The sequence below is a fragment of the Delphinapterus leucas genome, chromosome 14, assembly GCF_059928025.1.
Source record: "Delphinapterus leucas isolate spDelLeu-1000000601 "Yukka" chromosome 14, BTC_Dleu_Yukka2, whole genome shotgun sequence".
NCBI classification, from domain to species: Eukaryota; Metazoa; Chordata; class Mammalia; order Artiodactyla; family Monodontidae; genus Delphinapterus; species Delphinapterus leucas.
In genome coordinates, this window is record NC_143142.1 from 17158939 (window position 1) to 17183697 (window position 24759).

General features: G+C 40.9%; 1 protein-coding gene across 12 annotated transcripts in view; it reads left to right on the forward strand.

Moving 5' to 3' along the window:
* GIT2 (GIT ArfGAP 2) overlaps positions 1-24759 on the forward strand; it is a 49100-nt gene that overhangs the window by 12794 nt on the left and 11547 nt on the right. For 2 of the 12 annotated variants that reach the window (XR_016387512.1, XM_022550961.3), the window contains exons 8-16: positions 6995-7040; positions 8157-8208; positions 11522-11594; positions 11841-11938; positions 13136-13247; positions 16243-16385; positions 18411-18560; positions 22268-22516; positions 24148-24237. Coding sequence is in view for 11 of the 12 variants with exons in the window: in XM_022550961.3 (XP_022406669.1) it covers positions 6995-7040; positions 8157-8208; positions 11522-11594; positions 11841-11938; positions 13136-13247; positions 16243-16385; positions 18411-18560; positions 22268-22516; positions 24148-24237 (1013 nt within the window). In the remaining variant the exon portion in view is untranslated. Of the gene's footprint in view, positions 1-6994; positions 7041-8156; positions 8209-11521; positions 11595-11840; positions 11939-13135; positions 13248-16242; positions 16386-18410; positions 18561-20937; positions 21710-22267; positions 22517-24147; positions 24238-24759 lie in introns of those variants that run through there. The other 10 variants (XM_022550964.3, XM_022550963.3, XM_089894563.1 and 7 more) reach the window with 10 other exon arrangements.

Genomic DNA, 24759 nt, shown 5'->3' on the forward strand with positions numbered 1-24759 from the left:
AGACACATCAAAATCGAACTGCTAAAAACTGAAGAAAGAAAATGTCTTGAAAGCAGCCGAGGAAAAAAATGACATACCATGCAAAGGAACAATTATTTGTATGATTGTGGATTTCTCATCAGAAACCATGGAGATGAAAAGGAAGTAGAACAATTTTTTTTTTTTTGGCCACACCACGGGGCATGCGGAACTTCCCCGACCAGGGATCAGATGTGCACCCCCTGCAGTGGAAGTGGGAGTCTTAAGCACTGGACCACTAGGGAAGCCCCAGCAGAACAATATTTTTTAAGTGCTGAAAGAAAAGAACTGTCAACCTACAACTCCATTTCCAGTGAAAATAACCTTCAGGAATGAAGAAAAAATAAAGACTTTCTTATTTTATAAATTTATTTTATTTATTTATATTTTTTATTTTTGGCTGCATTGGGTCTTTGTTGCTGCACACGGGCTTTTCTGTAGTTGCAGCGAGTGGGGGCTACTCTTTGTTGTGGTGTGCGGACTTCTTGTTGCAGTGGCTCCTCTTGTTGCGGAGCATGGGCTCTAGGTGCACGGGCTTCAGTAGTTGTGGCACACGGGCTCAGTAGTTGTGGCTCGTGGGCTCTAGAGTGTAGGCTCAGTAGTTGTGGCACACGGGCTTAGTTGTTTCACAGCATGTGGGATCTTCCCAGACCAGAGTTCGAACCCGTGTCCCCTGCATTGGCAGGCGGATCCTTAACCACTGTGCCACCAGGAAATTCCCGAAAAAATACTTTTTTTTTTTTTTGGACATCAGCTCAGCTTTTATTTCTTTATTTCTTTATTTATCTTTGGCTGTGTTGGGTCTTCGTTTCTGTGCGAGGGCTTTCTCTAGTTGCAGTAAGTGGGGGCCACTCTTCATCGCGGTGCGCGGGCCTCTCACTATCGTGGCTTCTCTTGTTGCGTAGCACAGGCTCCAGACGCGCAGGCTCAGTAGTTGTGGCTCACGGGCCTAGTTGCTCCGCAGCATGTGGGATCCTCCCAGACCAGGGCTCGAACCCATGTCCCCTGCATTGGCAGGCAGACTCTCAACCACTGCACCACCAGGGAAGCCCCTAAAGACATTTTAAGATGAAAGAAAATAAGAGAATTAGTTGCTCTAACAGAAATGCTAAAGAAAGTTCTTTGGGTGGAAGGGAATTGATACCAGAGGGAATCTTGGAGCTTTAGAAATGAAAGAAGAACAGAAATAATAAGTATCTGGATAAATACAATAGGCTGTGTTTTCTTCTTAAGTTTTCTAAAATATGTATGACAGTTTAAAGCAAAAGTTATAGTATTGTATGGTGGGGTTTTCAGCATATGTCAGTGTAATGCATTTGACAATTATAACATAAAAGGGAGAGGGTAAAAGAAATATGGAGGTAAATTTTTGCATTCTTCTTAAAATGGTAAAATACTATTTCTAAGTAGATTGTAAAAAGTTATGTATAGTTTAATCCCTAGCACTGAAAAAAGACTATACAGTGATATATGGTCAGAAACTCTAGAGATAAATTAAAATGGAATGTTAAAAATTACCCAAATAATCAAAAGATGTTTTGATTCAAAATATTCAAAAAAAGAGAGGAAAGGGGAGAGAGAGGAACAAAAAACTGAGGTCCAAATAGAAACTAAATAATAAATCATAGACTTAAATCCAAATGTAACGATAATTACATTAAATGTTAATGATCTAAACACACCAATTAAAAGCAGAGATTGTCAGAATGGATTAAAAAAAAGAAAACAAGCCCTAACTGTATGCTGTGTCCAAGAAACCCCCTTTAAATATAATGGTATAGGTAAGTTAAAAAGCAAAAAGGGGTAAAAAGATATACCATGCCAACACTAAGTAAAAGAAAGCTAGAGTGGGGCTTCCCTGGTGGCGCAGTGGTTGAGAGTCCGCCTGCCGATGCAGGGGACACGAGTTCTTGCCCCGGTCCGGGAAGATCCCACATGCCGGAGAGCGGCTGGGCCCGTGAGCGATGGCCGCTGAGCCTGCGCGTCCGGAGCCTGTGCTCCGCAACGGGAGAGGCCACGACAGTGAGAGGCCCGCGTAACGCAAAAAAAAAAAAAAAAAGCAAGCTAGAGTGGCTATATTAATATCAAGCAAAGTAGACTTCAGAGCAAAGGAAATTAGCAGGGATAGAGAGGGACACAACGTGATAAAAGGGTCAACTCACTAAAAAAACATAACAATTCTAAATGGGTACACACCCAGCAATAGAGCTGCAAAATATAGGAAGCAAACTATGATAGAACTGAAAGGAGAAAAGGTCAAATCCACAATTATTGTTGGAGACTCAACAGTCTTCGTTTAGTTAATAGATAGAACTAGAGGTAGAAAATCAGCAAGGATATTGAACTGAAACCATCAACCAACTGCATCTGGTTGACATTTATAGCATCCTCTCCCTAACAACATCAGAACATATGTTCCTTTCGAGTACACAGTCAAACATTCCAAGATAGACCATATTCTGGGTCATAAAACAAACCTTAGCAAGTCTAAAATAGTTAAAATCCTAGAAAGTATATTCTCTGACCATAATGGAATTAAGCTAGAAATAAATAATCAAAATATAAGTGGAAAATACCCAAATGCTTGGAAATTAAACAGCATACTTCTAAATAATCCATGGGTCTAAGAGGAAGTCTTAAGGGAAATTAGAAAATATTTTCAGATGAACAAAAATGAAAAGACAGCAAATCAAAATTTGTGGGATGGAGCTAAAGCAAGGCTTACAGGAAATTTTATAGCATTAAATTATTATGTTAGAAAAGAAGAAAGGTCTCAAATCCTAATTTAAGCCTCCCAACCCTCAAGAAACTAGAAAAAGATGAGCAAAATAAACCCAAAGCAAGCAGAAGTTAAGAAATAATAAAAAGTAGAAATCAATGAAATTGAGAAAGGAGAACAGTAGAGACAAATCAGTTAAACCAAAAGCTGATTCTTTGTAGAGATTAATGAAATTGGTAAATGTCTAGACATACTGACAAAGAAAAAAGGAAAGAATACACATAGGAAGATGTCACTAAAAAACCCACAGACATTAAAGGGTAATGCAAAATATAAATAACTGTACATATAAATTGGACAACTTAGATAAAACGAACCAATTCTTTGAAAGCCACAAACTACCAACACCTATCCAAGAAGAAAGAGATAATGTAAATATATAATCCTACATTTTAAAGAACTTGAATTTGTACTTAAAAACATTCCATTAAAGAAAACCCTAGCCCAGATGATGGCACTAGTAAATACTGTGAACCAGCTGAAGTGGTATTGCCATACAGCAATACAATCAGTGTGGCTTATGACTCACATGGCTTGCTAGCTTTGCAGTTATAATTCTTTACAGATATTTTTAAGTATTCGGAATTCACATTTCAATTTTTGCACATAAAATGAGACTATCCTACCAAACATTCGAAGAAGAAATAACATCCGTTTTATGTGATATTTTTTAGAAAATAGAAAGGTAGGGGGGACTTGAGGACATGGGGAGGGGGAAGGGTAAGCTGGGACGAAGTGAGAGAGAGGCATGGACATATATACACTACCAAATATAAAATAGATAGCTAGTGGGAAGCAGCCACATAGCACAGGGAGATCAGCTCGGTGCTTTGTGACCACCTAGAGGGGTGAGATAGGGAGGGTGGGAGGAGACGCAAGAGGGAGGAGATACGGGGATATATGTATATGTATAACTGATTCACTTTGTTATAAAGCAGAAACTAGCGCACCATTGTAAAGCAATTATACTCCAGTAAAGATGTTAAAAAAAAAAAACAGTAAAAAAAAAAAAAGGTAGGGGGAAATGCTTCTCAAGTCATTTTATGAGGCCAGCATTACCCCAATACCAAACCCAGCAAAGATGGCACCAAAAAATATCCCTCACTAACAGGGACACCAAAATTCTCAACAAATTATAAGCAGATTGAATCCAACAATATGTAAAAAGGAAAATGTAATATACCAAGTGGGGTTTCCAGATATATGACTGATATTTGAAAATATTTGAAAATCAGTTAATGTGATTCATCACATTAACAGCCTAAAAAAAGAAAGCTGTACAATCTTACCTGTTGATGCAGAAAAAGCATTTAATAAAATTCAGCATCCCTTTGTGATTAAAGAAAAAAGAAAAACCTTAGCAAACTAGGAATAGAAGGGACTTCCTTAATCCGATAAAGAGTATCTATTGAAAAGCCACAGTTAATATCATCCTTAATGATGAGAGATTGAATGCTTTTGCCTGAAAATCAGAAACAAGGCTAGGATGTCCACTGTCACCACTTCTATTCAACATTGCACTGGAAATCCTAATCAGTGCCATAAGGCAAGAAAGCCAAATAAAAGGCACACTGATTAAAAAGGAAGAAATACAACTGCCTGTATTCATAATGAAATGATTTCCATGTAGAAAATCCCAAGGAATCTATAATAAAGTTTCTAGAACCAATGAATGAGTTTAGCAAGGTTGCAGAATGCAAGATGAACAACCCAAAATCAATCATATTTCTGTAGACTAACAGTGGACAATTAGAACCTGAAACTAGAAAAATAACATTTATAATAGCTCCAAAGTAAATACTTAGGTATAAATCTAACAAAATATATGTGGAATCTATATGCCAAAAATTACAAAATGCTGATGAAGGAAATCAAGGAAAGCCTGAAAAAGGGTTTCTACTCTGTTTATGGATTGAAATACTCAATATAGTTAACATGACAATTCTCCACAAATTAATTTGTAAATTTAATGCAATTAAAGGATTTGCTTATTGACATGGACATCCTGGTTCTAAATTTTACATGGAAAAACAAAGGAACTAGAATAGCCAAGACAGTTTTGCAAAAGAACAGTAGTAACATAGGAGGAATCACACCACCCAATTTTAAGACTTGCTGTAAAGCTCTGCTGTACTCAAGACAGTGGTTATGGTGAAGAGGTGGACATACAGATCAATGAAACTGTATAGAGAATCCAGAAATAGACGCACACAAATACATTCAATTGACTTTTTTTTTTTTTTCTTTTTTTTTTGCGGTACACGGGCCTCTCACTGCTGTGGCCTCTCCCGTTGCGGAGCACAGGCTCCGGACGCACAGCCTTAGCGGCCATGGCTCATGGGCCCAGCCACTCCGCGGCATGTGGGATCTTCCCGAACCGGGGCACGAACCCGTGTCCCCTGCATCGGCAGGCGGACTCTCAACCACTGCGCCACCAGGGAAGCCCCATTCAATTGACTTTTGACAAAAGTTGCAAAGGCAGTTCAATGAAGAAAGGACAGTACAATATATGGTGCTGGAACAACTGAATATCCATGTGCAGAAAAATGAGCTTCAACCTAAACCTCACACCTTGTATAAAAACTGAGGGGACTTTCCTGATAGTCCAGTGGTAAAGAATCCGCCTTCCAATGCAGGGGACATGGGTTCGATCCCTGGTCAGGGAACTAGGTTCCTACATGCCAGGGCAGCTAAGCCCGCATGCCACAACTACTGAGCTCGCACGCCTCAACTAGAGAGCTCGTGTGCCACAAACTACAGAGCCCACACGCTCTGGAACCCGCACGCCACAACTACAGAGCCCATGTGCCCTGGAGCCTGTGCGCCACAACTAGAGAAGAGAAAACCCGCACGCCACAACTAGAGAGAAGCCCACGTGCTGCAACAAAAGATCCCACATGCCTTAACAAAGATCCTGCGTGCCGCAACTAAGACTCGATGCAGCCAATAAATAAACAAACAAAATATTTTTTAAAAAACTAACTGAAAATGGATCATAGATGTAAATGTAAAACCTAAAACTTTAAAACTTCTAGAAGAAAACATAGGAGAAAATCTTAGTGGTCTTGGATTATATAAAGTACTTAAATGTAACACCAAAAGCACAATCCGTAGAAGAAAATATTGATAAGCTGGCCTTTGTCAAAATTTTAAGCTTTTGCTCTGCAAAAACTATAGTTAAGGGCTTTCCTGGTGGCGTAGTGGTTGAGAGTCCGCCTGCCGATGCAGGGGACACGGGTTCGTGCCCCGGTCCGGGAAGATCCCACATGCTGCGGAGCGGCTGGGCCCGTGAGCCATGGCCGCTGAGCCTGTGCATCCGGAGCCTGTGTTCTGCAATGGGAGAGGCCACAACAGTGAGAGGCCCACATACCGCAAAAAAAAAACAAAAAAAACCCAGTGTGATACCACTAAGTACCTATTAGAATGACCAAAATAAAACAAAACTCAAACCAACACAAGTGCTGGGGAAGGTGTGGAACAATGGTAACTCTTATACGTTGCAGTTAGAAAAGTGATAGAGCTACCCTGGAAAAAAGTCTAGCAGTTTCTTACCAAGTTAAACATGCATTTACCTATAACCCAGAAGTCCTAGGTATTTACGCAAGAGAAGTAAAGACTTATGTTTACACAAAAACCTGTATGTGAATGCCCATAGTGGCTTTACTCATTGACACATGATCAGTGTCCTCCACAAGCTTGATTAGGACTCAGTCAGCATTATAGGAGACAGAGCCCGTGCCTGGACCTGCCCAGACCACCTGGGCCAGCCCTGACTGTTTTATGCTAATTGATTAATTTGAAGGTAAGCCACTAAAGCTCAAGGAAGCCCCACCATCCCACATGGGAGAGCAGATGGAAGCCTGCTCCAAGCTACTTCAGCTCCCTAAATGTCCTTTCCATGGCTGAAGATCATTAGTTATACTGGAGACAAACAGCGTAAGGATTAAGTTGAGCATAGGCTTTCCACTTAATGACGTTGGGACCTTTGTACCAGAAGAAAATAAGGAAATGATCCTTGCTACTGGCCAGATTTTGAGAAGTTGTAGTCAATCTGGCAACTTCTGTTTCTCCCACATAGATCATAATTATGGGAAGATACTAATTGCAAAACATAAATTGAGAAAATAATGATGGTATTCCTTTACAGATCTTATCAATATTTATATGAACAAAACTTTGACTTGGTTTCTGTTTCAGATCACAAAAATGGACAGCACTTTATAATACCTCAAATGGCAGACAGGTAAGGCCATTGAAATACCAGTCAATATTATCTGTCACTAGTATTTCCTTGGTTGTATAGTGTTTAAGTGTATTATATTTTGTGTTTAACAAAGCCCATACATTTTTCTCTTTTATGGCTATGCAATTTGGAAATAAGATGGCTGTAAGTAAACCACCATATAAAACTTAAGTTTGAAAAAGCACAAGTAAGAAATTTGCTAATCCAATTGGAGTTAGAGATACTGTCACAGTTTTAGCTAGTTGTGACAGTATATTGTGTCTCTGGATATATCACAGAATATTTCTGTTATAAGAGTGTAGCCTTTGTCTATGACAGGGATCAGCAAATTTTGTTGTTCTTAAGGGCTAGATAGTAAATATTTTAGGCTTTTTGGGCCATACAGCCTCTGCCACAACTACTCAACTCTACCAGTTGTAAATGAAAGCATCCATGGACACTATGTAAATGAAGGGCATGTCTGTTCCAATAAAATTTTATTTCTGGATACTAAAATTTGAATTTCATATAATTTTCACATATTATGAAGTATCATTTGTTGGGTTTTTTTTTCCAACCACTTAAAAATGTAAAAACTATGCTTAGCTCATAGGCCGAACAAAAAGTGGGTTATAATCTGTTGCCCCTGGTCTATAAGGTCAGATGAGTTCACGGCTGCAGAAATGAACTTTAAACCCTGATTTAGCCAATAAACTTTGCATAAGTACTGTCAAGAGTTTATGAAATGATTAATTGCTATTCCATATGTAATCTTACCATTCTGTTTTTTAACATTCTGCCCTTTTTGTATTTTCCTCTGCATGCTTTTTTTAACACTTTAAAAATTACGACTTCTCACATAAAGGGCCTGGGGACTAACCTGGCAATAATTTTGCCTTTTGGTTAGTAGGTGATTATTTTTCGGTTTACCACTTTGCATGATTATGGTATTTCTAGGAGATACTTTCACTAAGTTCTGTTCAGTTTCCTCACTGACGATTGGGCTGTAGAATTTTGGCCTCTGACCTTGTCCATGAACTGTAATTAATATCTTAATCCCTTGGCTATCTTAATCTTCTACAGAGCTCATGAAAATGGTTTTATTTATTTGCTTATTAGTTTTGTACACTTTCTTAGCAGCCTGGATTTGTCTGAATTGGCAAAAGCTGCTAAGAAGAAACTTCAGTCTGTGAGTATCTCTCTTTCCTAGTGAACTCCTGTATGGAAAACCATGTGTCCTGCTAATACCTGTTCTTAGCCCATTACCTAGTACATCAAATGACTTTGTTTCATGCTCTCAGATGTTAAATCAGAAGCAGACCATCGAGTATGTAGCAAAGAAGAATGAAAGTACTAGTAAGTTTAGTATATCCAGTTTATTGGCTTGGCTTCAAATAATGGCATTTTTCTCTGTCATTTTAAAAGCGAAGACTGTGCCTTTGACATTAGGAAGTTGTTTCTCCCCATAAGAGTTCCCTAGTTTCTCTCAATGTACATGAATACGTGGGACACACTTCTTGGGATTACTTCCTGTAGCCTCATAGGATGCTAGAGAATGATAAGAGCTGAAGCTGGAATGGTGAGTACTGTAGATTGACTAGCTGCTATTTGGGATCCAGCCACCGCTAACTGTCGTGCGTGTCCCACGCCATTCATCAGAGTTTTGTAAATGTAGGCTTTTAACTGCTGGTTCTGCCTCAGCTATGTGCTCAGAGTTTGCCCAGTTCTGCAGGTCACAAGCTCACTTTAGTCTCTGTGTTTCTCTTCAGCCTGCCCATTTCAGCCTTAGTCAGGACCCCGAGAAATCTACTCCTCTGGGAACAGTTTCTCCCTGTTTAGTCCCCACAAATGAAGCCTCGCCTGGTGCTTCCCCAGCCGTTCTAACCACCAGATTACCCGCCTCAGCTGTTCTCATTGCTCTCAAGATCAGAACCAAGATTCTTAACTTCTTTTCGTAGCCTTTATGGGCGTCATCCCACTCTCACCCTTCAGTTCTTGCCCTGCTTCCCAACTGGTTCCCACGGTATGGGTGTGGGTGTGGGTGTGGGTGGGTGCGTGCGTTTAAATATTTCTTTAAGGGTTAGCACCCTCGGAGGCCACCTTCAAGTCCTCTTTCAGGAATCCTCTTTTGCCTGCTGTGCTTTCCCAGCTACCCTCCCTTTCATCATTCAAGTAGCTGAAATCTGACCCCCTTCACAGTGTAGGTAGGAGTTTTCCCAAAGCCTAACTCTGAACTTGCAACTCCCCTAATTTATGTCTTACTCTTCATTCCCCTTTTCATAGAAGACTCTTTACTAGAATTTCATATAATATTAAGTACTAAATATTATATTAAATGAATTTCTCATTACTAGCATTTAACTGTAATATGAAATAAATGTATTTTATGCAATTTGGTGTCTCTGTGTTCTCTATCTGCAGTTTTGTGTGTATGTGTTTTTATTGCCTTTCTTAAATTAAGGAGGTCGTGTAGTAAGATGATTAGGATGATAAGCTTTGGAGTCAGCAGTGAATATTCTGTGATTTCCTTTTAATTACTTAACAGTATGTAAGCCAATTTTTATTTTAAATAATTCAAACATGGATAAAATCCAAGCTCCCCTTGACTATCCTATTCTACATTTGCTAGGCTGAAAGCTGGGGTTATGTCTGTAATCTCTCTAGCGTGTGGCAGGCACTAGATAAACATCTGGGACAAAGTTGAGCATAGTTCTCAAGAACTTGGGCTCTGGGTCGGACTGGTCAGGTGTGGATCTCGGCTCTGACGAGCTCCTTCACCTCTGTGTACCTCGGTGTCCTCTCCTAGAAAGGGAGATGGTGATCCAGCAGAGGCAGCGAGTCAGAGCTGCCCAGTGAGTGTGAGCTGCCCCCACGCTGTGGTCTCCGCCTCCTATCAGTGCCAATTCAGTGTTTATCCCACAATATCTCCCTGTCTCCCTCCCTCCCTCCCTCCCTCTTTCCTTCCTCCCTCCCTAGTGAAAAGCTGGGAGAAATATAAGACCACTAATGTATTCCTTGAATTAGTAAATATTAACATTTTAAGAGAAACTTGCATCCCAGGTCCATCACTTCTTGGCTTTGTGACTTTAGGTAAGCTAACTTCTGTGCCTTGGTATCCTTCTCTGTAAAGTGGTATAATAGTAGTTCCTGTCTTCGGAGAGGTGTCGTATTTACAATGATGATGGTATTAGCAAGGCTCCTGGGATGTAAGCCCGCAACAGTGTTGCTGCTGTAGTTATTGTTAGTAATAATAACATTAGCTTGTAGCCCCTTAGAGGAAACAGATTGGGTGTTTATGGTACAAGTTCAGTTTCCCAATCCTTCATCACCTTATCCAGCAAAAGGCTCTCAGAGTTTATTTTTAAATATAAATGTAATGTAACCACACTAGATAAAATTTGGAAAATAGAGAAGGGGAATCATCCTCATTTACTATATTCTTAATGGGTTCACGCTCAATATTTTGGTATATTTTTTCTAATTCTTGTTTCTGATGCCTACCTTTTTTTTTTTTAACTGAAGCGTAATTATAGAATTTTATATCCTGCTTTTGTCACCTAACAATGTATTGTACCCATTTTAACGAGTTCAATGAGGTGTGTGCAGCCAGCTTTAAATTCTGCATGAAGTACCTTCTGGTCAGTGTATGAATGGATATTTACTGGGTCCCATCTTGGTGCCGGGTACTGTGTGGGGATGTAGGGAACAGTAGAAGATGGAACAAATTCAGCATCTCCCCTCGCAGAGTGGGGAAGCAGTCAACTCAGAAGTAACAGCCACCGAGCGGCAGGGTTTCATGAGGCAAAAAGTGCAGAAAGAGCTAGAGCCAGCCTGGTAGGGGCTTAGCCTCCTCTGGGTTGAGGAAGACCCAGTTGCTGCGAGGAGGGCACCCCAGTCTGTGGGGATTGTTTTGTTGGGACACTGCACAATGTACTGATTAGACGGGCTGTCCTTGGTAGGGGACGCTTAGGTAGTTTTGTAGGGGTTTGGGGGACCTCTACTGAGGAAGACAGCAGAGAGACTTAACCGAGGTCTGGGTGGTATTTTCCTTCAGTGGCACGTTTTATCCTCTCGAAATGGTGTGTTTTGGCTTCTTTATCCTACCAAGGGTTTCAGATCCCATATACTGGGGGCAGAGCGGGTACTGGCACTGGCAAACATTCTCAAAAGAGCAGAAGAGACTTTAAAAAGGTGATGTCACACGAAGAGTGGAGAACTGGACCCTGCCTTTGAGATAGGCACTTTAGATGCCTCTTGCTTCCCTTATGGCACAGCCCTATCTGCATATCAGGAGGGAGGCTGCTGTGGGTGGCAGGTATTTCTAGAGGATCTGTACTATTTTGGAAATGTTACTGTTTGTTTAATAATGGTGGGCATTTACTAAGTAAGCACTGGCTTTGGATAAGACGTTGGAGGTAGATGGGTGAATAAGTCGCAGTCCCCACTCATCTTCCTAGTGTTAATCCTTGTCCCTTGTGTTCCTGATATTTTTTTACTTTCAGCTAAGCAATCATTTGTTTGAAGAACTTGCCATGGATGTGTACGATGAAGTTGACAGGCGAGAGACTGATGCAGGTGACTTAACATGTGGCTTTATCTACTAAGCTTCTGTTACCAGTAGGCAGCAACAAGCTGCCAGCCTCAGTGTTTTGCCCAATTTTTACTGTCCTGATAACACGTGTGTCAACATTGACTCTTGTGTATGCTGGCTTCGGAGTGTGCTGCCCCTAGTCTACCTAGTAATGCGAGAGCCGCGGCTCTTAGAGGAGCAGTGGTGCCCGTGGTGATGAGATTCTATCTCTGGCTCTTTCCTCTGGCTAGTCTGGCTTGCCACGCAAAATCACAGCACCCTGGTGACCGAGACAACCGTCGTCCCCTTCCTTCCAGTCAATCCCGAGTATTCATCGACACGGAACCAGGCAAGTGGCCAAGTCCAAAAACTCACTAGTAGTGATATTTGGGGAATGGCTGATATCATGGTATTTTATTTTCCCAGGACAGGTATGTAAGATTTTTTGATTGATTAAAATGTTAATATCCTTTACACACACACACAAACACACACACACACACACCCTCACAAGTTGATAAGAAAAGCAATAGAAGTTAATAGATGACTGGGAAAGAATATAAAACAATTCACAAAAGGAATACAAATGGCTGCAATTCCCTCACGGTCCAGTGGTTAGGACTCCGCACTTTCACTGCTGATGGCACGGGTTCAATCCCTGGTTGGGGAACTAAGATTCCACAAGTACAAGGGCAAAAAAAGAAAGAAAGAAAGAAAGAAAGAAATAATAAATGGCTTTCAAATGTGAAGAAATGTTTAATCTCATTAGTAATCAAAGAAAGCAACCTGAAGGCATTAATGAAAGTTTTATCAATCAACTTAATAAAGTATCAATACATACTAAAGGATACTCCAGACTGGTAAGGATGTGGCAAGATGGGCTTTCTCATGCTACAGATAAGAGTTTAAATTGCTGCAGACCTCACAAAAGCAATCTGTTGACTTGTTTCAGAGGCCTCAAAATTAACTGCATCCTTCCACATAGGAATTCCTCATCTGGGAATATGTTCTAATAAACTAAAAATACAAAGCTTTATGCACATTTTCATCGAAGCACTGTATTTAATAACAGAGCACTGAAAAAAGCCTAACCATCCACCAAGAGCAGTGAAGCTGAGTAAATTGTGAAGTGCTTTTCATTTTTATTGATTACTGGTTATATATAATGATAGAGCCCCAGCATCTAGACTATAACTTTATGTTGAAATTTTAAAATTTGTCCCTTCAAATTAATTTTTGATTAGTAGGCCTACTTCAAAACTGAATAGATATTAGAAAGAAAGCATTAAGAGAGCCATTTTGTTTTGGTTCACAAAAATAGATACTCATTGTGAGAACTTAAATGTTATATTGTTGTATTATGTAAATGGTTTTAAACTGTTCACAAGGAAAATGTTAAATTTGATTCAGTTATGGCTGTGATTGATGATACTTTGAGCATGCTGGAAGGCCTTTGCCGAAGTCTAACAGTAGTCTGACTAGTTTTATGTGAATAAGTGTGTATTTTTACATCTGGGAATATTTCCAATTATTTTCTCACCCTCAGGGCAGACAGAAACTAGCTCGGTTTAACGCCCATGAGTTTGCCACTCTGGTTATCGACATTCTCAGTGATGCCAAGAGGAGACAGCAAGGTAGTCCTCTCTCTAGTTCAAAAGGTAACTGTTTCAGACCTCTAAATGTTTGCTTCTTTGGCCTTAAAACTTCACACGAGTGTTAAAGTTATAAAAATAATTAAAGCAGTCATTGACACCACAGCTTAGTTAAAGTCCTGTAAGTTTTATTGGTGCTGTGTTGTGACGACAAGTTTCTCTCTTTGAGTCCTGGTGAATTATAAATATTTCAGCGTTATTAACTGTGATTCAAATTTATCTTATATATGATTTTTTACCTCTTGGGTCACCTGTCTTCCCTAAAAAATTGCATTCTGAAATTAACTCAAAAGTCTGACTTAGATCTTGTTAAAGGACATAAGAAACTAAACCCTCTTGACTGAAATTCCAGCTCACCTGCTGTTGTTTACCTACAAGACTGAGTTCTCCATAATTAGAATTTGTCGCTATAAACTTTAGATGTCTACAGCAAGAGTTATTGGGGTTTAAAATTGTGAAGAGAGCACCAAGCACCTATTTCCGAGGTGCCCTTTGAGTCTTGTTCAGTAGCTCAGGGTCCTGTCTCCATGCTTGGGAACATACTTCCTCCCCAGCCCTGATGCTGTATCTTTTTTGTTTTTTTCTAATTGTAGAAATAATACATTTTTAAATTGAAAAACATGTAAACAGGAAAAATACATACCGTAAAGATTCAGTTTTCAGTCAGCATCACATTCCCCAGAGATAGTAATCGTTAACTGACAGCGATTTGTTCTTCTTGATTTTACTTATTCAACCAGACATAAACAAGTTCTAAGAAACTTTATTAAATTTTGGTGAAGGTGCAGTGATAAGGGTCCTTTAAAGTCTCAAAATGTACAAATTCTTTGATTTGGTGTTTCCATTTCTAGGTGTTAATTGAGAGGAAATAGAGATGTTACATGTATGTTATATATAGCACTGGAAACATTAGAAACAAATAAGCAATAATAGAGCAATTGTTAGTTACATATTTGAATAGTGCACACTTGTTTTCAGAGACTATGTAATGACATAATATAAAGTAATAAATTAATTTTTTTAAAAGCTTTAGTATAATCCAAATTTTGTAAGGAAAACATTTATATACATATGTACAAGTGAATATATCACATGTAAATATAAATATACCACTAATCCCCATTACTCACGGATCTCGTATTTGCCAATTCACCTATTCATTAAAATTTGTTGCCTCAAAATCATACTGACAGCACGTTGATGGTAATTTGTGGCTGTATGCAACATGCTGAGAAATTTGAGTCACCCAAAATGCACGTTCCCAGCTGAGATTGAACAAGGCCACGTTCTGCCTTATTGCAACTCTTATACTGTAAACAGGTGTCCTTTTTGAGATTTATTTAGTGCCACAGTTTTCACACTTTTATCCTTTTTGTTGGTGATTTCACTATTTGAAGTGGTCCCCAAGTAGAGTGCTGAAGAGCTGTGTAGGATTCCTAAATGCAAGAAGGTCGTGTTGTGCCTTGTGGAGAAAATACATGTGTTAGACTAGCTTCGTTCAGGCGTGAGTTATAGTGCTGTTGGCCATGAGTTCAATGTTAATGGATCAACAACATATATTAAAGATTTCTTTAAACAGAATCACATGTAAAACGAGGTTATATATTTATCAGTTGTCAAAAATGTGATCAGAGGTTTGCAGGAACCTAACCCTGTGTTTCCAGTCAGAACAATGGTTTCGTATTTGCTAGTTCGTTCTTCACAGCAACTTTATAGACCGTAACTGCTACAAATAATGAAATTGACTGTATGTATGTGTATATGCTTAGGAAAAAGACTGGAAGGAAATAGAACCACATGTATCAATAGCTATGAATGATTACTCTATCAGTTTCAGTTTTTCTATATTGAATCTTTATCACTTCTATAATCTGATGGCACGTATATATATATATATTTTTTAATTAATTTATTTTATTTAATTATTTTTGGCTGCGTTGGGTCTTCGTTGCTGCGCACAGTCTTTCTCTGGTTGCAGCGAGCAGGGGCTGCTCTTCGTTGGGGTGCGCGGGCTTCTTATTGCAGTGACTTCTCTTGTTGTGGAGCACGGGCTCTAGGCGCACGGGCTCAGTAGTTGTGGCACGTGGGCTTCAGTAGTTGTGGCTCGCGGGATCTAGAGCACAGGCTCAGTAGTTGTGCACAGGCTTAGTTGCTCCGAGGCTTGTGGGATCTTCCTGGAGCAGGGCTCAAACCCGTGTCCCCTGCATTGGCAGGCGGATTCTTAACCACTGCACCACCAGGGAAGCCCCGGCATGTATATTTTAAATATTAATTTTAAAAATTAAAATTCCTTTTAAGTAAACATAATTTATCACCAAGATACTATCCATCGAAATATCCAGAAACGATATTGGAAATTAGAGGTTTGCTTGAGTTGCCTGAAAGAAAGTGGAGAGACTTGGATAATTTGTGAAATCTTTCATTCAAAATGTCTTGGAGCCAATGGAGTCATCCCTGCTTCCCTATAGACCATACCTTCCTGGTGTGCCCATGTGTGTCCAATGGATCATTCTCCTCTTTCTCTCTCTCTCACTGGCATTCAGCTAACGAAAGGCCGATGTGCCTACTCTTTGATCACCTAGTTTCTAGGCTCCACTTTAACAATTTCCTTTCTGTTTTGACTTGACATTACCTTGTAAACAAGGTACAATTATAACTGAATTGCAGTTAATCTTACATTAGTTACAGCTTTATTTTCATGATTTCGAGCTACACCCTGTTTCCTTGAATGATTACAAGTTTGGGAACCTGTCCCCTTATCTGAGCAGCTTTTTCCTAAACCATGTAATTAATTTGGCAGGTCGCTCAGAGGAATGCTTAAATCTGTCTCTGCAGTTTTTAGTAGACTCTCTGTTCAGTTGATAACTTGCTGTTTATCCCTTTTTGGTGTGAATATAACCTTACTATTTCTGTCATTTTCTTCCAGTCTTTTAAATGGCTAGTTTTTTAGGAAAAAAGTTTTTTGCAAGCCTGAAGTAAAGTTCTTTGCTTCTATTGATAGACAATGTGGAGCTCATACTGAAAACAATCAGTAACCAGCACAGTGGTGAGAGTCAGGACAATGACCAGCCGGACTATGACAGTGTGGCATCAGATGAAGACACGGATCTGGACGCCACTGCGAGCAAAGCACACAGGCAGAAGGTGAGGTGGCACACCGCACACAGAAAGAGACTGTGTTTTCTTTTCAGATCTTTCCCCCTGAAAATTTGCCTGCTTTGTAAATCACTTGAGGGCTAGGCTTGTGAAAAGTGCTCTGGAAGTAGAGTCAGGTTTTCTACTAGCTTGGGCCAAGCAAAGGTCAATGAGGTAAATAGTTTTAAAATAGGGGGTCTGTTGTCCCTGAGTCAGTTGTTGACTCACAGCCCTTCTGCAGTTTTGACTTTATAAAACCTGTGAAGAAGGACTGGTGGGTTTTATTCTTTCAACGAATGTTTACTTTCGTTGGGTAGTTATCCACACTTCCCTGGATAATACTCTGCTGAGTGAGGCCTAGTCCCTTTCCTCTACGAGGCCGTCACCGCCCGCCCAGGAGGAGAGAGAACTGCAGTACAGGGTCATAAACACAGACACAAGAGGGGGGTGGGGCGGTCAACAGAGACACAACTTGTCACTGAGGAGGAGTATCAGGGGAGGCTTTAACGTGTGCCTTGAAGAATGCCTGGGATGTGGGCGTGTGGAGAGGCTGGGGAGGGTGGGCTAGACAGAGAGGAAGTGAGACAGCGGCGTTGGGGGGCGGGGGAATCTGGTCACGTGTGGAGTCAGCCTGAAACGAGTGGGAGTCAGAGCTGCAGCAGAGGGCAGGGGTCACACCATATGCAGGGGCATGACGCCAGACCAAAGAGCCTGGACCTTGGCCAACAGTGCAGAGCCCAGGAAGCTTTTAGGCAGGGCAAGAGGGCGATGTCAGCCGTGTTGGGTCCTCTGTTTTGGGAGGACTGTTCCGGTGGACCAGGGAGTGGAGGAAGGGAACCCAAGTAGGAGGTGCTGACGAGGTCCAAACAAGAGGTTACACACGTTTACCTCAGGGCCTTGGCTGGGAGGGTCTGGATGGAAGAACAGTTACTGTAGCAAAGTGTGAGCCCGAGGACAGGGCAGCAGGGGCCTGGCTGGTCTACCCACTGCTGAGTGTCCCAGACCTGGCCCACAGAGGAGCCCAGCAAACATTTGAGAATGGATGAACAGGAGGAAGATAAAAAAGGCAGGGCTTGGCAGTAAGTTGGATATTTGAAGTGGGAAGGTAGACTTACTGGAGTTCTGTCCAGAGTTTTCCAGCTTACACAGCTGTGAGAACCAGTGGTGCCACTGGCAGATGCAGGGAATGTGGAGGGGCTAGCAGGAGTCACCTGTTCCATCTGAAACATCTCTGCCCGGTCTCCACAGAAGCGCTGGGTTCACTCGAGTGAAAGCCGGGTCATGACAGGACCCTACACGATGGGGTCCCTAGACTGGCCGGCCTCCGCCTCCTCTCCGCCTTGCACACCCATTCCCTCCAGCTGAGCCCTGCCACTGGCTATAACACCCTTCCTCCAGACAGCCATCTGACTAATGACCTCCCCTCCTGCAGGCTGTTGCTCATGTCCCACCTACCCACGTGTCAGGTTAAAATGCACCCGCCTTCACCCCAGCTTCAGCTCCCCAGCCCCTCACTCTGATCCATTCTATTTATTTTCCATCTCACTTATCACCTTTCACCGTACTATATAGTTTTTTATTTTTTCCCTTCCTCACTCTGTTGGGATGTAAACACCATGGAAGCAGGAATCTTTATCTATTTTCTTTTCTTATGTATCCCAAGCCCCTAGAACACTGCCTGATGCTTAGTAAAAAAGCATCAGAAAAGTTGGAATGAGTAAATTAATGAAATAATGAATAAAAAAAATGAATGAGCAAGAGAAAGGCAGACAAGACAGATGTGCATAGTCATTGTCAGAAAGGATTTGTAGCCCCACTGTCTGATCTATTAGAAAATATTGACTTTAAAATTTTTCAAATACTTTCATAGCCCTACCTTTATGTTTTATTTTTGCATTACGCTTAGAAGCTTTGATTTGGTTTGATTAACTTTGCGATCCAGCTGGCATGGTCAGAATTTGAAATTCTTTAGCAGTTAGTCTTGAATGTTATCATTGTCTCAGATTGTGAACATTTTCCCCAATTTATTTTTAGAGCCTAGATTCAGATTTATCAGATGGACCAGTCACTGTGCAGGAATTTATGGAGGTCAAAAACGCTCTAGTGGCTTCTGAGGCCAAGATACAACAGCTAATGAAGGTGAATAACAACTTGAGTGACGAGCTGAGAATTATGCAGAAAAAGGTAACATGTCAATAAATGCCAGGACGGTTGCTCTTTAACCCCATAGTATAAGGAAGAATCCCAGGCATGATGCTTGTGGTCAGAGGGAAGAAACACAGATCTAAAAATCTTTGGGCCAAGCTGTCTTTTTGGAAGCAGTATGTATTTTGGATATTTTAAATGAAGTAGCTTTGATTAGAAATAAATCCAGTGTAAGTTTCCCAGGTAGGAAAACATTACAGCCTATTAAGTGTTTGTGTCAGTTGTAGAAACCCTTGCACTATCCTGTGCTTCCTGGGAAGCTAGGCACCACTCCATGGATGTGATTCTTCCTATTTATCGCTTGTTCTAAAGAATAAGCACGCCATGAAGACCTGGCAGACGAAAGCCCAGGACAGGTGTATGTGTTTATCCGCATTCCAAACCCCATGCCACACAAGGGGTACTGTCCCTGTTCACTGTAGTCTAAGATATTACCCACCCCTGCCCTGGCAGCCCAGTCCCACAGCCCTGCTTTTTTTTCACCAGTAATTACCACTAATTTATGATGTCCTCAGAGCCACAGAATAGGTACTCAGTAAATGTAAGAAAACTTTTGTGTTTGCACCAGCGAGAACTGTACGCTGGTAAGAAACAATCCCATTTGCTCGGCATTTCCTTGTTTGCCGCCTTTTGAGAGAGTTAGAAATATATAAATATATTAATCTCTATCTGTAAAAAAAGTATGGCTAATAATAGCAAGGAATATGCTTCAGAAGGGATTACGTATATAACTCTTTATCAGAATGCTAAGAAAAAGAAGTGGAAAGATTCTAAATTCTGCCCGAGACTTTGTAGGTACTGCTCCCATGATTCAGTGCTCTACAAAATGAGATTCTGTACACTTCCTTAAACAGAAACAAAACAAAGTATATATCTGTGTCTTCCTACTATCATTTGAAGAGTGATGCTTCAGAATCATTATCAAGAACAGAGGACATGGTGCACCTCATTTGTGGCTGGGCCCTTTTCAGTGGTGCTTCCTAAAGGAAGGCTGAAGATCTAAGAAGAGGTCCGTGCCCCTCTGCTTGTCAGGGAAGAACACTGCAGTGCACCCTTGCCTGCGGCTTGGTCCAGGATTCTTTTGAGTTCTAGATCATTTTTGGAGACGTTTTGAGATAGATGGCCTCAGTACCTATAATAGAAGGGGACAAGAATGCCTGAAGATCGATCAGATTTTAATCAAACACTTGTCCTGTGCCACCCTGGCCCTGTCGCCGGCTGGTGTGCAGCCATGAACAAGACAGACAAAGTGCCTTTTTGCCATAGCATACAGGGCTTGCACTTTTTCTGTCTTTTCTGAAATATCTTTTGTTTAATGAATTACAGTTTGTCTCATTAATTGAACTAATGCATTTTTTTGAGGTGACTTTTTCTGAAACATGCTGACTTTGCCACTGCAAATCAGTCTGCTAAGCATCACCATTTTTATTCTTATTATTCTCCCTTTAGTATTTGTAGAAATCACCAGAGATAACCTCGAATCTCTGAAAGCAAATGTCTCAAGCTTCTTTAAGAAATGCAGAGTGGAATTATTTGCCATTGTTCATAGATTATCTCCTCAATTCTTAGAAATGCTTTTGATTTATGAACCTATTATCTATAAATTTCATGTCCTGTTATACTCCTTCCAGACAAAAAAAGTGTAGTCTGGTTCTTATTAAGATAAGCACCATTCAGATTTATCTGAGGATATCTCGCTAAGTACAGAGTACTAAAATTTAAAAAAATTGAGACCAGGAACTACTGGTCATCAAAGCACATTAAAGCAAAACCCAGGCTGGATGTTTTAGAGTGAAAAGTGTGAAGATAAAGTTTAAGATTTCAAGACCTTGTCTAAAATACTCTAAGAGGTTTTCACATAGACACACAAGCATGTGACCAGATCCCCTCAGTCCTACACTGAGGACCATGTGTCAGTTATGCTCCTCACTGGTTGGACCTTGACCATTTCATTGTAGAACATGGGTTCCCTAATAAGTAGTTTTGACGGGCACTTTATGCCTGTCTGTTTCCTAGAATGTAGGAATTTTCAGTAGCTGCTTGTCACTTTGCAGCTGTTCTTTCTTTGGAAAGGGAGTTGCAGATATAACTTATGCCCTGAAAGCCTTTCTGGTGTAGAAGCAATCTATCCTTTCTTAGGGATCACGCTTTGAGAAAACTGAGAATGAGAGTATTTCTGTTGCAAAGACAGTAAATCAGACTTTCACAAAAGTTTGGCACTACTAATATAAAGTATGTGGAATTTGTTTATTTAGCAAAGATGCATTGATTTTATTTCAAAGTTAGGTAAAGTTTTTTAATATATATATAGTTGACGAAGTAGCATGATTTGTGTCTGATCTTTCACATTTAACAGTTGCTTGGAAAAGATGCTAATTAATGAAGAGGAGCAGCCACTATTGGTGTATTTTTCACAGATCGGTGCTTTCTAAAATAGAAATTGAAAGTAACTCCTAACACTGAATGGGCTTGCTATTGAAAAAGTAATGATCTCCTGGTGCAAACACAGTTGCTTGTGGACTTAAGCCTTGGCCCTGGTGGGGAATTTGGTCACATTTTACAATCTCTGTCAAAGAGTAGACAGCTGAACTCACACCACACCCAGCTTATAAAATGTCCTGGAAGATGGAGGAGCACCAGAGGGGAAGGACGTTGTGCAGCCTGGACTCAGTTAATTGTGTTTAAAATGCCAGATGCTAAAGAGTAACTCGGTTCCTTGCTGATCCCTTAACTCTAATTCATCCAGCGCCATGAAGCAGCCTGCATGTAAGGAATGGAAGGAGCGTTCAGGGTCTCCAAGTGACAGCCTCTAACTAAAACGGGGTGGTGCCAGGCAGATTAGATGTTTAAAGCTGACACCACCACGGTCGCATTTTGGGGCGGCAGAGCCAAAGGAGAGAGAGGCCAGGTATTCCGGCCCTGGCTGAAAGATGACGATCACCAGAGGGCAGCGCACGCTACGTGGAGCGTTCAGATGAAGATGTTGATAGTTCAATAGGTCTCCGGTTTTCTTCATGATATGTTAATATAGCAAACTTAACCAAGATCTGGTTCCCTCTCTTTTTAAAAAAGTGCTAAATTGTTTGGAATTTTAAAGAGTATTATGTAATAAAAACTTGTTGATCTTATTTTTTCTTGTTGGCTTTTTGGGAAGCAGTAGCTCATCTGATTTTTCGTAAGCTGAATTTCACTGTCTTTCTTGCTTTGCAAAGCAACTCTAGTTATCTTTGTGCTGCTTCCATGGTGTCTGCTGACATTTTTGGCATTTGCAAATTGCTCAGGGCTCATTTGAAAAGCAAGTTACCTAAGTGATGTCTTAATGATCTCAAGCTCTTGCTTGAAACAGCCTTAGAATAATCCAGAGTGCAGCTTGCCTGCAAACGTTTCCCAGGCCCACCGTGACCAATTTTTACGTGGTTAGACAGTTCGCTTTTAAAAAGTCCAAACTGCAACTTTTTCACATTCAGAAATTAGCTATTTATTTTGCTTAAGTGACAAAGTGAGTTGATTGCGTTTCACTTATTCTAGAAGAAAGAGTTTTGGTTTGTAGTTGCCTTTGACTTTCAACCCAGCGAGCTGTTAACTGTTCTTATTGTTAAAGCTGGTAGTTGTATGCGTTTACTTGGTGTTTGCTTTTTCTGCTTGCTATAGAAAAACACAGTCCCACTGCCAAACATGTCTTTCAGCTTCAAACACTCCAGAGTGAAAATTCGAACCTCAGGAAACAGGCCACAACCAATATATATCAGGTGCAAACTGATTCTGAGTACACAGACACTTCCAACCACTCTTCTTTAAAGAGACGTCCATCTGCCCGGGGCAGTAGGCCCATGTCCATGTACGAGACGGGATCAGGTCAGAAACCCTATCTCCCAATGGGAGAAGTGAACCACCCCGAAGAGAGCAGGACGAGACTCCAGCCTTTCCCCGCGCACGTAAGTAACACCACTGGCGCTTCTGCTTTTCACTCTCTGTCCAGCCTGACTCCTGCCTTCCCTCTTCTGAACCTGCAGATCCCCAGTCTCTGCTTTGCCAAATTGGGCTACAAGAGTCGTCCTTGTGTTTGCTGTATTAACATGTCGACAGGTGCTTGCGGTGTTCCCACAAGCACTCAGGGCCACTGGCCGAAAGTTTTCCAACGACCCCGGGGATTCTGGCTCTTGCTCAGCCCCTCTCCCCTTTTTCTCCCCCGTATCCATAATATCTTTCCCAGCCAGCCACTATTGGAACTTTCTTGGTAACAAGCTTCCTTCCCTATTTCCAAAAACAAAAGCAAATTATAAAGGTTACTGGCGGCAGTAAGTACTGTCTTCTTCGAGGTAGATGGGCATGTGCCCCCTTACGCACAGGAGCCCTGAGAATTCAAGGCACCTCCTCTGCTCCTCCCAGTGGAGCGGGTGGCGTCTGTGGCCTGGGCATGCAGGCCAGGTCTGGAAGCCTCTGGGCCTCCGCAGCCCCTGCATCTGTGGTCAGTGTGCCTGCTTAGCTGCATCCTCCTCCCTGCGTGGAGAAAGTGTTGCTTTTTCACTTCATAAGAATGAGATGTAAGAATTCTATATCGACCTTACAAGCGTTACATTCCAAAGATTGTATTCTGTAACAGGCTACTAATGCTCCTATTCTACAGTGGAATAACTGTTGTGTTGTGAGGGTTTCAAATATTATATTTCTTGGGGATTAATTTGTTTTAAAAAACCTATGGTTTGACAAAATGTTGCAGGCATTTTGAACCTATGTGATGTTTTCTCAAAGAGTAATATTTATCTTTTTGAATGTCAGAGTTATTCTTCAGTCCACTCTTATAGGAATTTCCAAAAAAATTCTGAGAGTAAATAGAAAGTAAAGGATATGGTCTAGGAAATTAAGCCCTAGTTTAATTTTGTCAAGCTTTAATGTGATAAAATTACAGTGTGGTTATATTGTAATTGGGAGTCTCCTACTTCAACTTTTTAAGTTGTTTGGGCTGAACATTCTAAAGCAATTGATTTGATACATTGGGTGTAATGGGAATGCCATTGAACTAAGTTAAGAATCTTATTTTTGTATAACTGAAAACAAAATTTAGGAAAAGCCACTTTGTTAGTTTTCACAGTGTACTTTTTAATTTTAGAAACATTTAAAATGTAAGAACGTCTTATTATTGTAAAAGTTCTATATCTGTACTAAGGATCAGATTGATAGCATATACCAACTTTAAATCATTTGTATAGTTTTTCATTTCATATCATCTGTCCTGGTTAAAAAACAAATATTTGTTTAAGACTATCTATTAAAAAAAAAAAGAAACATTGGCAAATTTGACAAATTATGCTAGGTATTGTCTTTCCCTTATAGAAAAGTAGCCTTATAAATTCCAAGTAATTTCCGAGAGGCATTTCACTAAGGGATTAAACATCTCTAGGGATCTGTCATTGGCTAGCGTGGAAGTTTCAGCACTGATCTCATGTGTGTAGTGAGTTGCTTTTTAGGATTCTTTTCTGGGAAACCTGGGCCGAAGCCAGGGTAGGAGGTGGGGTTTTTTGTTTGTTTTGTGTTTTCCCGAGTGTGTTTCTTTTTCCCCTTCCAGATTGGGAGGAGTGCGCTTGTGACCTCCTCTTCGTCTCTGCCTTCCTTCCCCTCCACACTTTCCTGGTCGAGGGACGAGAGCGCCCGAAGGGTTAAGTACACTCTGAATGCTCTGCTCTCTGGAGGAGGGGCAGCGCTCCTGGCACTCTGTGCTTCTCCCAGCCCTCCCTCCTTCCGCTAACTGCTCTCTGTCCTGCATGAGGCAGCGCTTCCCTCCTGGTGTCTCAGCTCTCAGCACTCACACACGCATGCATGTCTGCAGGAGGCGGCCTCCGTCTCCTCGAACTCCACATTGCTCAGTCTCACGTGACATTTAACACAGTCTGCAGTTCACCCTGTAACACTGATTCTGAGCATTCTGTCTTTTTAAACAATCAGAAAATTAGCTGGCTGCTGGCTAAATATTATAATAGGGCAAATCTGTCCAAATTTGTTCAGAGAACTAGTGTATTTGGACTAACGGAAACACTAAGACATCGTGCTCTTTATTTTTTATTGTTTTTTTACCTCTTGACATATTTTACCGCAGCACCTTACTTGACAAACCAAGGTTTTGCAGTCCTTGCATTCTGCATCCAGATTGCAACACATGGTAGCACTGGAGGTGTAGGCA